General features: G+C 41.7%; 1 protein-coding gene across 2 annotated transcripts in view; it reads right to left on the bottom strand.

Moving 5' to 3' along the window:
* Window positions 1–947: 947 nt before the first annotated feature.
* The window catches only part of usp6nl (USP6 N-terminal like), a 93,901-nt gene continuing 77,510 nt past the window's right edge, over window positions 948–17,338 (bottom strand). Inside the window, exons 7-16 of one of the 2 annotated variants that reach the window (XM_030720471.1) lie at window positions 15,042–15,149; window positions 13,605–13,714; window positions 12,583–12,631; window positions 10,581–10,701; window positions 9,759–9,853; window positions 9,518–9,583; window positions 8,345–8,444; window positions 8,109–8,261; window positions 2,233–3,758; window positions 948–1,182 (exon numbers count right to left, since the gene is read on the bottom strand). In XM_030720471.1, coding sequence (XP_030576331.1) covers window positions 1,126–1,182; window positions 2,233–3,758; window positions 8,109–8,261; window positions 8,345–8,444; window positions 9,518–9,583; window positions 9,759–9,853; window positions 10,581–10,701; window positions 12,583–12,631; window positions 13,605–13,714; window positions 15,042–15,149 — 2,385 coding nt within the window. In that variant the 3' untranslated portion in view covers window positions 948–1,125. Of the gene's footprint in view, window positions 3,759–8,108; window positions 8,262–8,344; window positions 8,445–9,517; window positions 9,584–9,758; window positions 9,854–10,580; window positions 10,702–12,582; window positions 12,632–13,604; window positions 13,715–15,041; window positions 15,150–17,338 lie in introns of both variants that reach the window. The other variant, XM_030720470.1, reaches the window with a different exon arrangement.

Below are 17,338 nucleotides of genomic sequence, written 5' to 3'. Positions count from 1 at the left end.
TCCTTCTCCTCACATACAAGGTCTTGAATAATCAGGCCCCATCTTATCTCAAAGACCTCATAGTCCCATATCACCCCAACAGAGCACTTCGCTCTCAGACTGCTGGCTTACTTGTGGTTCCTAGGATACTTAAGAGTAGAATGGGAGGCAGAGCCTTCAGCTTTCAGGCCCCTCTTCTGTGGAACCAGCTCCCAGTTTGGACATCCTCTCTATTTTTAAGATTAGGTTTAAAACTTTCCTGGAGAGAAGTCACAGGGCTGGATCAGGTGACCATAAACCCTCCCTTAGTTACGCTGCTATAGGCCTAGGCTGCTGGGGGTTCCCATGATACACTGATTTTTCTTTTCATTCAATTCTTTTTACTCTGTTTATACACCACTCTGCATTAATCATTAGTTATTATTAATCTCTGGCTCTCTTCCACAGCACGTCTTTGTTCCGTCTCTCTCCCCTCAGCCCCAACCGGTCACGGCAGATGACTGCCCCTCCCTGAGCCTGGTTCTGCTGGATGCATGAATCCAATGCAGTAAAGGCAACCTTTACTTTTATGTGACAGAAATCTATACATTTCTCTTTTCCTGTTGATCAGTTGCTTAACAAAAATGTTCACCTGACTCGAGGGCCTTTGATGTGCACCAGAAATTCCATTATGTAGGAATTGCACTGGTTTAGAAGCTTAAAGTTATTTTTGCCATTGTGTTTGCCCAATGCTCTACGTCATTTACAATAATTCACAAATGTGCCATCAATGTATCTGTATGTGCTGTATCCTAACGCATTTAAGAACACCTGACACCCCCCCCCCCCCCCTTTTTTTTTAAATTTTTTTAGGTCAAGACCCACAACATGGGCTGCAATCCTGCTGGGAGTTAAAGTTTCATTATTGTTGGAAAAAGGTATAAAGCTGAAGCAGAACCCCCCCAAAAATGTTAAGAAAAATTCAAAGATTAATTTTCATCCCACCTCAATTTATTAAGCAAAGTATCAGAATGGACTGCAGTTGGTTATTTAACAAAAAACAAAACAAAGATGACTGCGGGAATGTAAGGAACAGTACTTCAATACTGTTTGAGAGTAACTGCATCAAAATCAGTGTATGAAAAGTAGTTGGGTGAAATGTGCGACTCACACATTTGTGACGTGTGTGTGTGTGTGTGTGTGTGTGTGTGTGTGTGTGTGTGCACGCGCGTGACTGTAGCTAGTGGAAGTGCCAGCTGCTGAACAGTAGTTGATATGACAGTGTTGAGTGTAATAAGACAAAATGAAGTAAAGCAAACTTGTATGAAAATAGTTTAAAACCATCTCGGCTGCATGTACTTGAGATGTGGTAACTATGTCACAACAATAAAAGAAAAACAAAAAAACAAAAAAAAACATGTTACCAACGGTTACATAGCAATTAAGATGACTTAAAGGTATGAAATAAAAAAAATGTATATATTAGCCCTCAAAAATTAGCTGTCTATATGTTGAATCTTAGTCTGGGATGGAATTAACCAAAAAACAAGACTGGCCTCAAGTAATGCAAATACAAATTATTACTGAAAACAGACAAAAACTGAAGAAAAACTTGCTAAAATTTCATAACAAAACCTGCAGTGGAGCTGGTTAAAAAATTCAAATGGAAATCAAAACGTACAGTAAGCCATTCAACACTGTCCTCTAATTCTGCCATTGGTCATAGTATAATTTCTTTTTAAAAATAACATTCACAAGCATAAAGAGTTAATTGATCTCTACGGTGAATATCTGGAAATTAAGATATAAAAAAATAGATGGAAAATAAATCAGCTCTCAGGAGAAAACTCCACTGCTACAATAACTCTAAAAACAAACAAAATATCTTCTGTACATATCAGACTCTAAAAGATATATTTATATACTGTCACCTCATTAATGATTTACATCCAAAAATAAAATTAAATCTTCAGTCAGTTTTTTTTTTTATATCTTTTTAAAGTGATCAGTAAAAACATGAGCGGCTGGTGGGTTCTGCAAGGTTACGATGCAGTGTGACAGTCAGTCAGTACGTCACACATTAATGACAACAGAGCAGAAACAAAACCCGGTTCCTAACAAAGCTAGGACTACTGCTTGTTTTTAACCACAGTGTTGGTGACTACACCTCAGTTTTTCATTTTTACTTATTTATTTTTTACAATGTCTTGTCATCTCTCCCTGTCACAGCAGCATGGACTCCTGCATGGCAAATGCCTCCTGTGCGTGCCTGTAGTGTGGTCCTCCAAACAACTGGGGGAGCTGTTGCCGTATCATAGGCTGTTTCTGCTGCTCCTGGAGTTGTGTTCGGTAGTGACGCAGGGCGTCTGGGTTGTTGGGGAAGGTGAACTCAGAAAGGGGAGACATCTGTGCCTGCTGGAAGCTGGGTGAACGGGGCATCCCACCTGGGGATTTAGGGGGTAACTCTTCCACCGGTTCCCACTGGAGTCCATCTACAGCCCGCTGAGGCCCACCTTCTGGCTGGTAGTGCTGGTTCGGCTCCCCTTGCTGGTGCCCCTCAAACCTGTAGTCCATTGGGGCGTAGACCTGTGCTGTGGAGGTGAGCTGTTGCAAATAGATGGGGGTCGACCTTCCCTGGGTTTCCAGCTCCGGGGGAGGCCTGGGGTTTCGAGGGTTGCGGCCAGAGCTATGTGTCGGCTGCCTGCGGTAGGTGGCGAAAGTGTTATTCACGAGAGTCTTATCTGGGGAAAAGCTGTTGGATTGCCGCTGGGTGGTGGCATATGCTCGTTCTCCATACAACGCACTGGAGGGTGTAGGATGTCGGGAGGGCGGAGCATAGAGTCTGTTGTCTCCTCTGTGGTCCATGGTCACACTGTAGGCAGGGTGGGGAATGGGGACCTCAGTGGTAGTCCTGCCTGGAGAGTGCTGCTGAGGTGGTGTGTGGAAATGGTTCTGGGTACCAGGGTAGCCAGCTGGAATAGTTGCTGGACTGTTGTGGGAAAAGTGAGGAGGAAGAGGGTGTCTGGGCATTCTCGGTCCGGGTGCCATGGAGATGACACTTCCGGCCAGGCTGGATCCATGGCTCGGGCTGCCCTGATGCGGGGTTGACATATTGTAGGGTATCTCATTGCGAGGGGGCCTTCTGGATGGTGGCTTCTCCAACTCCAGTATCTCAAAGTCCTGCTCTGGCAGCCCTGGTACGTTGTCGTACTGAGAGGCGTTGGAACCTCGGTCGGCACCGGGGAGGAAGCCCCTGGAGCGTGGCCGGCGGTGGGGCAGAGTGGTGTCATCTGGACTGGAAGGTGCCGGCGATGCCCCTCGGCTCATCTGAATCTCCCGCAAAGCTTCTAGCTTTGTCTCTGAGGGTTTGACCCAGCGGGGCCCAGCGATGTCTCTACGGGAGCTCGAGGCGGCGTTGGAATTGTGGTTGGCGGTGGCGTGAGCCTTTCCTCCATCTACGGTGGTCATCTGTGGTACTGGGGTGGGGGCTGGCAGGGGCATCGCTCCCCTCTCCGGTGTGGTGGAGGTGGACTGCTTTTGCTGCTCATTGGGGATCTCACCCGACCCCCTGGAACCAGCTTCCCTTTTGTCCCCCTTGTGCTGGCGGATCCGTTTGTCCAGTGAATCCCGGCGGGCTTGGCTTGGAGGCCGACTGTCCCGCTGGTGGTCTGGTACAGGACTTGGCTCCCTGGGGGACTCAGCTGGCTCTGCGTGGCTTTGACCATTGGCCACATGGTTCCCTATGCCTATCTCAGGAGGAAGCTGCCCTAGAGGCTTCTTGGGATGCTCGTCCTCTTTACCTGCAGAAGGTTGAAAAAGGTGGAAATGCATTAAAATGCCAATCGGGAAACAATAGGTGAGCGGTGATGAGGTTAAACACACTGTGTGGCGCTGATTCACATCAGATGACATGTCACAACAGGGACATGAATTCATGCAACAACACTGCCATAGAGAGGTAAAAATGAAGAAGAATTACACTCATGACGACAAATAATCACATATCCAGAGGCAAAGAGCAGGAAGAGGACAGGAAAAAAAAAAAAAACACCTGAAATAATGTTTGATATAAATTCCCATCATGGGAGACTCAATTAGGAAGAGACACTCAGCTGAGCGCACTCTGAAATTATTAGTCTTACTACATTTCATTAAACAGTACTCGGCTGCTGTAGTAGCTCCAGGCTTGAAAGGTCATACAGAAATAGGTCCTGATTAATGAACCTTCTCAAATGCACTGAGACTTTTAAGTATTAAAACCAATTTAAAAAAAAAAAAAAAAAAATATTCAGCTTGCACCATAGCTACTGTTCTACAACCAGTACAAGTTTTGACATTAATACTCAAACCTACTGCTTTACATCTGAAAGAAATGAGTACAGCTGACAGGAACATACACACGGTGCAGACAGTGATGGTTATGTGGGGCATTTTAAAAGGAAAAAAGTGACCACCAGAGTCAGGCCAGGAGGCAGCAGCTGGAGGAAGAGGAAGCGCTGTGGGAGTTATCCAGGAAGTCAACTTACTGAACCTGTATCCACAAACTAAAGTGTGTGTCCATGACGAAATTATCCACTGACCTCGGTCATTTTTGTCACACCACAAACTGGTTAAACCCACCAAAGATTAAACAAAGTTTGTCTTTTACTTATTGAATTTACTATCTTACAAAAAATAAGTATTAATAATAAAATAGAATCTAAAAAAATAAAATCTTAACCTTTCCTACAGCGAAACCACTTAGTACATGTTTCATAATTTAATGAGTACTGTTTTACAATTAGTTTATGCACCAAATGTAAGTTCTTTTTTTAAAACCAACTTTTTTGTTTGTGGATTACAAAATTTGCTTCAGTTGCTAATCAGTTAGTTTCCTCAACTCCTGCAAGAGTACAGCAGTCAAGTGGAGTATACAGTGCTGTGAAAAAGTATTTTTCCCTTCCTGATTTCTTGAGTTTTTGCATAATCGTCACACTTGAATGTTCCAGATCAAACAAATTAGACATTATTAGACAAAGATAACCTGAGTAAATACAAAATGCTGTTTTTAAATAATGATTTCACCTATTGAGGGGAAAAAAAAAATCAAACCTTCCATGCCCTGTGTAAAAATAAATAAATAAAATAAAATAAAATAAATTATTGCCTCCTAAACCTAATAACTGGCTGTGTCAACCTCGGCAGCAAGAACTACAATCAAAGTCTGTGATAACTGGCAAACTCACATCACTGTGGAGGAATTTTGGCCCACACTTCTCTGCAGAATTGTTTTAATTCAGCCACATTGGAGGGTTTTCCAGTTTAAGGTCATGCCAAAGCAAATTGATCTGATTAAAGTCCAGACTTTGTCGAGGCCGCTCCAAAACCTTCATTTTATTTTGCTGAGCCGTTCACAGGTGGACTACCTGGTGTGTTTTGGATCATTAGCCTGCTGCATAACCCAACTGCACTTGAGCTTCAGGGCACAAACTGATGGTCAGACATTCACCTTCATTTTCTGGTAGAGAGCAGAATTTGTGGTTCTCTCAATTACAGCAAGTTGTCCTGAAGCAGCAAAGCAGCCCCAGACCATCACACTACCACCACCGTTATTGACCGTTGGTATGTTCTTTTTGTGAAATACCGTTATTTTTATTCCAGATGTAATGGACTCAAACTTTCCAACGAGACTTTTGTCTCATAGTTTTCCCAAAGTCTTGGACATAACTTTGTATTCCTTTCGAGACTGACAGAGATCAATAACTGTGTTTCTCAGCTGTTTCTTTATATGGTAGCATGATGTGTTGCTTTTTGAGATCTTTTAGCCTCCTTCACTTTCTCAGACAGTTTCTATTTAAGTGACTTCTCGATTTAACAAACAAATAACTAAGAAATCAGGACGGGGGGGAAAACACATTTTCACTGCACTGCACGTCGAGGGCTTTTATTGTGAAAGGTACAGGGTAGAAGAAGCCTTGCTTATAAAAAAGTCAGGGTTTCAGTGTGGCTCGAGCACCAACAGAGCTTATCAGATTTTATTTGGCGTGTGCACAAATAATGTGCATGACCGCATAAATGTGCAGACAAGTCAAAGGAAAATAAAATATTTGAGGCCATTTTTAAACTGTATCAAGTGCTCTTTAAAGTCAATACTCCATATTAAACACAGTCTGCAGTTGTGAGTAGCAGTAAAAAATTCCTTCTTGCTTAAAAGTCAGTTTTCATCCAGCTAGTCTTGATGCTGAGTAAATTATATTGCTGTGGTGATCTTTTTATTTTATTTTTTTTAGCTTAAATCAAGACAAGTAAACAATCTAAATAAAAAAACTGTCAAATCTCACAGTTCAGCCTATTCAGACACAAAGATGCAGATTAAAATAACCCTCTTGCACACCAGTAAATGTGGCAGCAGATGGCTGTTAAAACAGAAGTTTAACAAAAGCCTCCAATGTTCGAAAAGCGGCTCATTATCTTGTCAGCAGGCAGGAAAGTGAACGAACTACTATTACAGTTGTGTGGGCTCTGGAAGAAAGGAAAGCCCTTCCTTCTTCAGCTACAGCTGCTGTTATAGAGGCTAACTTAATGCAGCACAGAGGGAAAGCAACCATACAGGAACCTGGAAAAGATTGTGAAGACAGGTGTAGATCCATTAGGGACTTTTATGTAAATCTATTGCTGCACCTTTAATATGAGCACAAATGTGAGGTTAACTTACGAGAGCAAGAATTTTGTAAAAACTGAATAGCTGGAAACAATGTTCTCATCACAGAGACATACAATACCTTTAGTTTGCCACCAGAGGGCACCTTATATCATGAATTTTACATCTGCAGCCACTTTGGAGTCAAAACAAAAGGGAGTGAAGGGGATTAAAGCCTCAATAAGCAGTGAAGCAAGGTTAAAATATTATGTTGGGGTGGGGTAAAAAATAGCTGGAAGATCAGTTTGCGAAGGAAACAAAGAAAAATAAACCCGAGAGCTGTGGGACAAACAGGCAACAGACAGGACGGACCGACTGAGGGACAGATGGACAGAGACATGGAGAACGAAGGACCAGTCAGGATAGCCCACCGGTTGCTGTTGTAGGAGGGAATGTGGCCGCCACTCACAGCCACACTTTTGTTGTTGTTGGCTTACATTGTTTGAAAGAAGAGGGGAGAGAAGGCAGATTAATGAGGAAACAGCAGGACTAGAAAAGCACACAGCAGGAACAGTCAGCTGGTACATGGAGTGTGTAAATGTGTTGCCACATCTGGCCAGGTGTTTGTTTTTTGTTGCGAGGAAGCTCTGACTGCAGCCAGGCGGGACTGAAGTTAAGCTGGGTCGGACCAGTGAGAGGAAATGGAGAGTGACTGGTGATAAGGGGCACCTGCTGGACACCACGCCCCCGCCTAGGCTTAGTCTCCTATCCAAAAGGCCGGGTTGGCTGATGCTGATGCTATGAAAGGTCATCTTGGGGTTAACTTAGCAAGTTCATAACCAGCTTATCCTGACTGCTGAGGTTAGGGTGAATGAATCCAGATAACGCAAAGATACCCTGGATATGTTGAACATATATGAGAAAAGGTGACTGGACTTTTTTTAAGTTCTTGAAGATGTTTCACCTCTCAACCAAGAGGCTTCTTCAGTACTAAAACCAAAAGGTGGAGAGGACCAGGTATTTAAACCCTAGTGGGAGTTGTCCCCTTGGAGGTGGTCTCTGACCCACTATTGTTCATGTGCACCATCTCACGAGCCAAGATCTCTTGGATCAGAGGTGAAACATCTTCAAGAACTTAAAGAAGTCCAGTTGCCTTTTTTCTTAGATCGTGTTTACAGATGAATTGTCAAGAAAAAAAAGTTCACATTTGGCTTTAAAATTAGTTATTAAAAATATGACTTGATGTTAATTACTTAACAAAAATGGACACCGAATATGGCAGCATACCATTAATTAGTTAATGGCTGCACTATTTGTCAGATTTGTACTAAAATGGCAGTTGCAGCAGAGGATTCTGGGGTTGTTTCTGCATAGACGAACTTTAGGCGCCTTACAAAGCAGGTTTAAAACTGCTTTACTAGAGAATAACAGACTTTAAAAAAAAAAAATCGAATGCAATCTATGGAAAATGTTTAGATTTTTCTTGTTGATTGAACCAGTCAGTAATCATCCTTGTTTGCTGTGGCAGTACCTGGTGCGGGGAGCTCCAGCTTTGCCCTCCTGAGCTCCGTCATGGATGCCTGCAGCTGCTCGATCACAATGTCGTCCTCGTAGAAGAAATTTTTGGACAAAGTCACCTGCAGAAACTCCACCAGCTCCTCCATGGACAGCTTCATCATGTGCTCTGCAGATTACACACATACACAATATGAGTGCTTAAAGAAGTGGCTATCAGCTGGTGTCCCTTTATAGAGGAAACAGACTTACTCTTGTGCAGTTTGAGGAGAGTGTAGGACATGGCAGGTAGCACTCTTTCACCCTCCAAGATGTAGATGTCCCAGATCCTGAGGGTCAGCGTGAAGGGAGTCTGACCAGAAGCAGAACAAAATGTTAGAAGATCCTCTTCTTCTTCTCCCTCTATACTTCTTGTAGGCAGATTTCCTGCTTCAGTTAACAGCAGCCATAAATTACAAAACTGGCAATTTGTCCATATTTTTGTCACTGTCAGGAATCGCCATGAAAAGACCAAACTTAGCCCCAAGCCCAACAGTTCTTACTGAATACATACATTTTAATAGCTCAAAAATATATAGTTAAACTTTACTGGGACTTAAAGGAGCCGTGATTACTTCAACTTGTGGGCCTTCACATACTACAAATGCACTCTCCTACTAAAGCACACTGTTAGAGACACATAAAATATTTTTATTCTTTAAAAATCCCGAATGCTTCATGACCTAAAAAGGCTGCCATTACTTTGAATGTGCCACAGACTCTGGGTCAGTGATGGGTCGATGCACTGCGGCGCTTTTTGTCGTGATTTCCAGTCAAAAGGAAACAAGGGAAGTGATGTTAGTTTTCACAGCTTTCCTGCCGAAAAGGAGTGGGAAAATCCTCTGGCATGGGCTCGTTTAGTGACTAAAGATGATTAAGCCTTTGCAGTCTGGGAATTCCCTCATGCGGATCTCAGGTGGGCAAATTCTGTAGCCTCTCTGGTTGGTTTTAGCTGTTCACCAACAGCCGTTAACTGCAACCAACCACCCCAGCAATCCGCAGGGTTTGGTGGCAACCTGATCAGTCTGGCAGAAGTCTGAATGTGATCAGCTCACTGGTAGAAACCAGATAGAAAAATCCCTGAATGGTGAATGGTTGGTAGAGCTGCCTATTTCAATAATACTGCAGCTACTGAAGACTAAATAGTCATGTGACTGTGATCTTATGGGTTAAACGATAGTTGGTAAATTAGTATTTGCATACCTCGCAGCAGTTTACCAGTCTGTAAGCATTCAGTGTTTTCCAGCTCAGACTGATGGTGTCTGCCAGATGTTACTCAACTGATAATTATGGACCACGTTTACATGTGTGAACACAAAGCTGGCTGAGAGTAGGACAGTACGATGGCGGTGGACAGTAATCCAGCTTGCCTATGATTGTACTCACTCTGTCCAGAAAGCACTGAAAGAACCACTTCATGGTGTAGAGACTGGTGAACACTTCTTGGTTGTCCTGCAGCAAGTAGAAAATCACTTTAGTGCATCGAATGGTGTAACAGTGGCAAAAGAGAGGATTAACCAGCCACCTCCGAGGTATTAAACATTTCATTTCTGGCATTATGACCGGCTGATACATTATGCAGCACTTGTTTAATTATTAATTGCCACAGAGGTGTTTGGTGCCTGACCAGGTGCTGTTTCAGTTTGGGCATCATCTTCTTGAGGATGCGGTCGTGGTGCTCCTGGAAACGCATCAGCTTCGGGAAACCGGGAACAAAAAACCCTGAAGGAGTGAACAAAAAGGGTGTAAAATATACCTGTAAACTTAACACATTTGCGTGCCCAGCTGTTTAGTCTATATGCCACTGGTGAAGTCATCTTAGCCTCCCACAGAGGTTTTAGTGTCAGCGTTATGAACTCACTGCAGCAGCATGCGTGCTGCTAATTTGTCCCGAGTGCTTCTTCACTGATAATTTTATCATGTGCTTGACAAGACTGGAGGAGGCTCAAATGCACGAGTCTCTCAAGGTCATTTCAGCTCAGAAACAAGAGTCAGTTTAACACTCTGTTATTAAATAAATGTCAAAATGCAAGCTTGGCAGCTGTGGTCAGAAGATATGTGCCTTAATCTGACATGGCCGATGGTTTGTCACCTTCTGAGAAGCCCTATGTGGAAACTGGAAACAGGCCAGATGATCTGATGAACCCTCTATGACGGCAATTTTAGGTCAGTAAATGTAATGTAACATGTAAAGATGCAGATCAGACAAAAACCAACAGATAACCAGAACTTCCCTACCAAACTTTAGTGCTGGTTTATAGTTTCCTTTTAACCATTAGTGGGGTGGCTGTTATAATGCTTGACACCAGCTCCTTTTGTCAATGTTAGAAAAATTTACTTGGCTATGAAGATGAGAAAACAAGAGGTTTTTTTTTCTGCTCAGCATAAAACATGATCACAGGCTGCACTTTGAGAACCCTGAGCCTACAGAAACGAGTGTACGTGTTACCGTGCATGGCGTGCTTCTGTCCAGACAGCAGTTTGACGAGAGCCCAGAAGGCGTCCTCTTCGTTCATGTAGATCAGCAGCAGAGCTGTGATCTGACTCATGCCCTGGCAATAGCCCACCTCCTGCAAACACACATCAATCAGCTGAGGGGAAACAACAATGGAGCCATTCTTCCTTCTTTTCTTTTGTAAACCTGGTTTGACTTCTCCTTAATTTCTTTATTTGAGGTAAAACATTGTGATAACCATTTAAATTACAGCTTGGTAATAACATGGTTACAGCAGTATGAACTTATTGACATCGCTAGGTGCTGATGAGTCGAATCTATGAGATTTAATATTGCAAAATGGTTATATCTTTAGTTTAGCATTTTGCAGGCCTGTTTTATTTATTTATCACACACAGACTACAACCAGCGTTTCCAGCATTAGACGTTTTATACATCATTATGTTGACTCCAAGAGGAAACTAGGGGTGTTATGGTTAACTGTGATATTTAAAAATGAAACCTTCATATTGTGGTAAAAAATACAAATGATAATATATAACAGTTTGTGTTGCAGCTGCCCTTTCTGTGGCTGTGCTCAGACTGAGGTACTCACACAGTTAAGACGTTTAGATTAAAAGCTCTGAAACTGCAGAGGAATTTTAATTATTATTCTGCTGTCTCTTTACACTGCTCCTCTTCTTTCTGAAATCTCAGGTGTTTCCTCAGTTTGTTGTTGGCCCGATGGACTCGCTGCAGTTTGGTTCTCCTATCTTAAATTCTTCTTCTTTTTTTTTTTTTTTTTAAAACTAGAATATCTTGAGTATATTTCATTAAGTCATGCAGACTTTTTTACCTTACACTGTGACAGTCTTCTACATTATTGCTGTAAAACTTTACATAAAGCTACTGTCCAAAAAAAAAAAAAAAAGAATTTTCATGCTGTGACCCTTTATTTGTGTATAAACTGATTATGACATATTACTGACATTTCATACTGGCTTAGCAACTCATTTTTTCTTCTTCACTATTTGCCCCATTAAGGAGAACCGTAAATAATTATTCAATAATTTTGCAACACTGTAATTACTAATTACTTACTGATTTAAAAGAAATTTAATTTGAATTTTGAAGGCATTAGGCTGAGCTAAAATGTAACAGCAATCTATATTATTTTAATATTGCTTTTGCCCCAATAATGTCACTAAATCACAATTTTTATTCCAAGTACAACACAGGTATTACCACTTTATTGTTAGTAGATTACTTGTATATGTATATTAATTACTGTTACTGAATGTGTCTCATTAGCACTTTTATTAGTAGGAAATTAGTACTTGTTATTCCTTAGTAAAAACATGCTATTTATCTGGTTATTATTTTTATTGTGAAATGATTCATCAACTATTACTACAGCACGACTGATGTAGGATTTTTAATACTGATACTGATATTTGGTCATTTAAAAGTTTTATATCAGCCAATATTTTTGGCTCATGAACCAAGCAGATTTCCCTGCTTTGTGTTATATGTAGTTATTTATGAGTCCTGACTGAGATATGACAACGCTGTTTAAAAATAATTTTGTTTTACTGTCACAAATCATAGATTTCTTCTTTAACTCTTGACCGGACTTCGCTTGACTTCCCTGTGGGCAAGCAGAGAGGGTGCAGAGCACCCTCTGGTGGACAAATGCTGCAACATCAACACTGAAAACACAGTTGAAGGGTGTTTCTCTTGTCTCTTCTTTACTGTTTTCTTTTGTCAGCCATTATAAATGCACATATATTGTCAAATAGCTAATATCAACCAATATAGCTGCCCCACCAGTTATTACCTAGCTGTAACAGAAAGTGCTACTAATATTGCTTCATTGTTAATTAAATTATTAGCTTGGTGCCTTTCTGTGCACCTTTTATCCCTTCTATGAAATGTTTCTGTCACTAAAATACCAGCTCAGAAATCAGCGGTTGGAAAAAAATCTTCGTGATGCTGAAAGTGAGCGTGAATGACTCACCGTGTTGTACATGGAGTAGGCTGTGAGGACGTGGAACAGCGCCTGCTGCCTGAGAACACAAACAAGCCACAGTTCGTACAAAACCCTTTAATAAACACACGGTTCGGTTCCAGAATTGCCATTCATGGTTTTGCTTGTGTGTTCAAACAGTTTGCACATCTTTGGCTTCGAGTTAAGATGAAGGCATGTGGCCCTGGAGCTGCACGCCAGCCTCAATGCTTTAAAGTAGAACAGTAGCAGTAGTAAAAGTAAAAGTAGTGTAACAAGGCAAAGTGGTGTTAACAGGTACAGGTCTTCTTTTGTTAAAGTTACACAGTGAAGCGGAAGTCAGAGCAGAAAGGGGACGTGAGATCTCTCACTTCCACACTGGAGAAGCCACCTTCGTTTTTGTACAGTGTCACAATGCATGCATTTCTGCAGCTAATCACTGACTCCCATTGTGTTTGTGCTCCTTTTACTTTTCCTGAGATTAAGTGTCAAATAACGAGAGCAGTCACTGTTCTTGGACTTTCTGACAGTGAAGTGAAGACTCTGTATCTTCATCCATGCAGGCATATTTATGCAGTGCGCGGGAAGGAACTAAAAGACTGTCATTTATTCCTGAAGAGCCACACAGGAAACTTTTAAGCTCAAAAACTCTGGAAACAAAAGTGAAATGGTGCCATAAATAAGCATTGAGGGAGAAGTCTGTGCTGTTTGTTGCTTCGGTATCTTGTGTTTTTCCACCAGTTTTAATGAGCTTAAGTGTTCAGACTGTGTGTGTGCATTAAGTGCATAATTTATCACACAAGGAGGAGTAAAAACCATGTCACCAGTTCAGTTCATTAAGTGTTGGTAACTGACATTTTATCAGGAAAGAAAGCTAACATGTTGAGCTTATTTTAATATAATTTAATTTAATTTTCCCACTTATGCTAGAGTGACATTAGGGAAAAACACAACTAACATTATTGCAGCCACGTGCGATGAACTCAGGAACTCTTTGAAATGGCTTTGCTGTAATAAAATGCAAAGGTACCCACTTGACATCGTAGCGATTCATGAACATGATGTGGTCCCTGTATGTTCGGTTCACATCCAGGTCAATCTGTCGGATGTCAGGCGACAGCCCTCTGGCTCTGGCCTTCAGTTTCTGAAAACAACCATGAAACAAAGAATGAGTGAAAGCAGCTGTCTTTGTCCATAGAGTTTATGGGTGTGTTTACAATCCCTAAGGCGCACAACAACCAAACAAGGCCGGGCATGTCTGAGAGCAAGAGCCACATGCAGACTCCCATGATGATTTAATGCCTAAATAGGAAACTACTTCAACAATGTCCAACAAAGTATAGTACTTTGCAAAGTATGCAAGAAAACAGCTTCCAGTAAAGGTGGAAACGACACACTTCACACCATCAGTAAGACCGGGCTACGATGGAGGCGATGCTAGCATCAGCATCGCTGGAGGGCTCGCTGGCTGCACTCTGTGTGACAGGAAGAGCAAACATTGGGTAGAAATTCCCGATGCGGTTAGATGGTGGAACAGTCGGGCTGTAAGCAGCTGCTTTAAAAACCTCGACCCAAGACAAGACGTGCCTGGTAGAAAACGTTTTTCTCTTTTATTATGTGTTTTATTGTACGGTCTTTACCTTACAGTGTAAAGCACCTTGAGGTGACTGTTGCCGGTGGTGCTATATCAATAAAATAGAATTTAATTGAAATGTGACAATATTGTGCAGCTCCTCCTGAGTTACAGGGTTAAGTTACTTTTATAAGTTTTTTTTTTTTTTTTTCATATTGTTAGGTTCAGACCACTGTTAAATAAAAGACCCATAGTTGATCTTTGTACATCAAGCACAACAGTTCAGACCATTCATTATGAGGTAAAGATACTTCATATTTTGACAAGTCAAATTTCTGTCATACTGACACTGTGAATATCTTGACTGGTCATAGTGATACTGCTGTTATGTAATATTAACTACTGAGGATATAGCGCGGTTATGACACACTGGTTTTATGTAACGTCAGACCTCGAATCAACGCGACTTAATATAATTCAGTATTCATAAATGGAAATGATGGATTAATGAGGACAAAGCTGCCCTGCTCACAGGGGAGAAAACTTCTTTTTTTTTTTTTCACTTTATATTTTCCACATCATTTACTGTATGCGGCCTAACTCATAATTACAACACTTCCACACCAGCTGAAGGCAGTGATATATTGATCTTGCTGGCTAAACTTTCTAATGAGATCCAAAGTTTGTGCAAGAAAAAAAAAAAAAAAAACATGCCGTGCAGCTCTGCACAAACACGATTAAGCCTCCAAAGCCACTGCTTGCCCACAATAACGCTGAAGCTCAGTGAAATCAAATAAAGCCAAGGTGCTACTGGCTCACTTATGAATCTTTACGAGGCCTGTGTTTTAATGAACGCTGCAGATGTTTTATAAACTGAAGTCAGAGAGTGTTGAGCTACCTCATAGAAGTCCTTCTTCTCCTCCTTTATTTTGGGAATATCGAGCAGCAGGCACCACACCTCCCCTCGGAGCTGCAGGGGGATTCCTTTGTAGATCCTCCTGACCAGCTGGAAGGAAACAAACGGCAGGAGGTCATTGTTAAGAGAGGCCTTCAAAAGGGAACTTTCACCTCTCCACATTTAGGCCAGATCAGACGTTTCATGCAAGATTTAGTCCAACAAAACATTAAATATCAAATACTGTATAATGTGAAGATAGGATGAAATCTTAGAGTTCAAATCTTTGGCGTCAGGGACACCGAAGTTTTAAAACTCACTCAGCTTAACTAAAAGCTTCAGAGGAAGAGGATGAGGCCTAAACACTTTTTGAGGTCTACATGCTGTTTTATAGGGTCATGAGGTCACCCCGCTTTATCTGTGGTCAAAACTTGACAGAGTAAAAAAGGATATTAAGCCACTGACAGCATGAAAATAAAATGCACCATCACACTGAAGAAAATTCCACATTTCTCTGGCTTTAAACAACGCTGTGAACTATTGTAATAATGCAAATATGCTGAACACATTTTCTAATAATTTGTATAAGAAAGCGTTCCATATTATACCTTAAACAGGAAGATTTTTATTTAGTTAAATGTGCAAACACGGCTGCAGCTGTCAGTCCACTGACATGCTACTGGGGCATCAGGCAGCTGCCAAAAATTATACAGAATACAGAAACCTTCCGTCATCTTGTCAAAGTTGTCAGATATACAAACAGTGCATGCCTGAATGTACTCTGCACCCTCCCAGAGCGAACGCAAAGGGCTTTGGAAGGTGAACCACGACCATCTGGCTGGACGCACTCCAAGAGAGACTGCGGGCAGAGAGAAGTCGAGATAGAAGAGACCGCTATGCATGCAGAACAGTCCGGAGTAATTCAGTGTCGACAAAGAGGTGGAAAATCAGTCAGACTGCAGGTGAGGAAGATTAAGTCTTAAAGCCAAACTGCTGGAACAGCAAAGCTAATCGCGGCAGTGAATTCTCCATCTCCACCTATTAAAACCCAGCCAGCCGGAACAGTTTTACAGCAGATACTGGGAGGAAGTGTGCATGTGCTGTGTGGGTGACTGACAGCGGAGGCAAATGGAAAGGACAGTGGAGTGTTAGGAGGCAGCAGTAAAAACATCCTTACACTGAAAGTAGCTCCTCACTGGCCAAGTTTGGTGAATATATGAGTAACATCAGTGTACATGCCTTCCTCCCCGATACACTATATTCCACCCACCCACCATCAGGTGCCATGATGACGAGATAATCAGTGTTATTCACTTCACCTGTGAGTGCTCGTAATGCTCGATCGGTGTAATGTTTCACATAATAAACTTTCATCAGAAGTTGATGTTGTCTGCACAAATGTGGAGTCCACGATGGCATCGGAGAGTGCCCAGTTTAAGAGGTCAGAGAGGGACTTCCAAAAATGGCAGCTGTGCTGGAAGCTGATTGGACAAATTTAAAAATCAGATGTGTTCCCAGAACTTTTTGATCACATCCTGTGCATTAATAAAACGTGAATATTTATACCGCGAGAGAGGGCTGCAATATTTACTTGTTTTAGTCTACACAGATCTGACATTATTGATGAAAAGCATGCTGCAGAGAGTAAAAAGTGTCCCAATAAAAATGTTTTATTACATTTCTTAACCCGTTTTGCTGCTTCATGATAAACACAGACGCAAGCAGAGAGTCAGAGGACTGATTTACATGTGTGAGGATGAGCTGCGAGTTAATAAGGAGCCATAAATCAGATTTCATCTGTAACCTCGCTTCGCACGAGTGTCGTGTACTGATGTGTGTGTGTGCAGCTGGTGTTTTCATATTAAAAAGGCTGAGTGTCGTGTGTGTGTGTGCGTGTTTGTGATATCTCAGAATTAATGACATTTAGTTGGGTGTGTGTGAAGTGTCCACAGCCTCCACTCTATCAGCCTCCTACCCGCCACACTTGGGACTCACTTGTTTCTAGTGCAACAGCCTTGTAATTAGGCTCTGATGAGCAAGTCAATGAGCGCATCTGTTACACTAATCATCCTCCGAGTGTGAGTGTGTTTGTGTGCGTACATGTGTGTCAACATTTGCATTGAATCTGTGCTGTTCTCGCTTTTGTTTGTTTCCTACAGAACACAGAGCTCACTGTGTGCACGGGTTTTAAGCAAAAAATATTCATTCATTTTTTTTAAATTGAAAGAAAAACATCGGGTTTGCCTAAAAATAAGGACTTAACTGGTATTAAAATATCTTCAATCACTTTTTCTTTAATA

This window comes from Archocentrus centrarchus, chromosome 23, assembly GCF_007364275.1.
Source record: "Archocentrus centrarchus isolate MPI-CPG fArcCen1 chromosome 23, fArcCen1, whole genome shotgun sequence".
In the NCBI taxonomy this organism is placed as follows: Eukaryota; Metazoa; Chordata; class Actinopteri; order Cichliformes; family Cichlidae; genus Archocentrus; species Archocentrus centrarchus.
The sequence above is the reverse complement of the archived record's forward strand: the minus strand, read 5'-3'. Positions and strand labels throughout refer to the sequence as shown.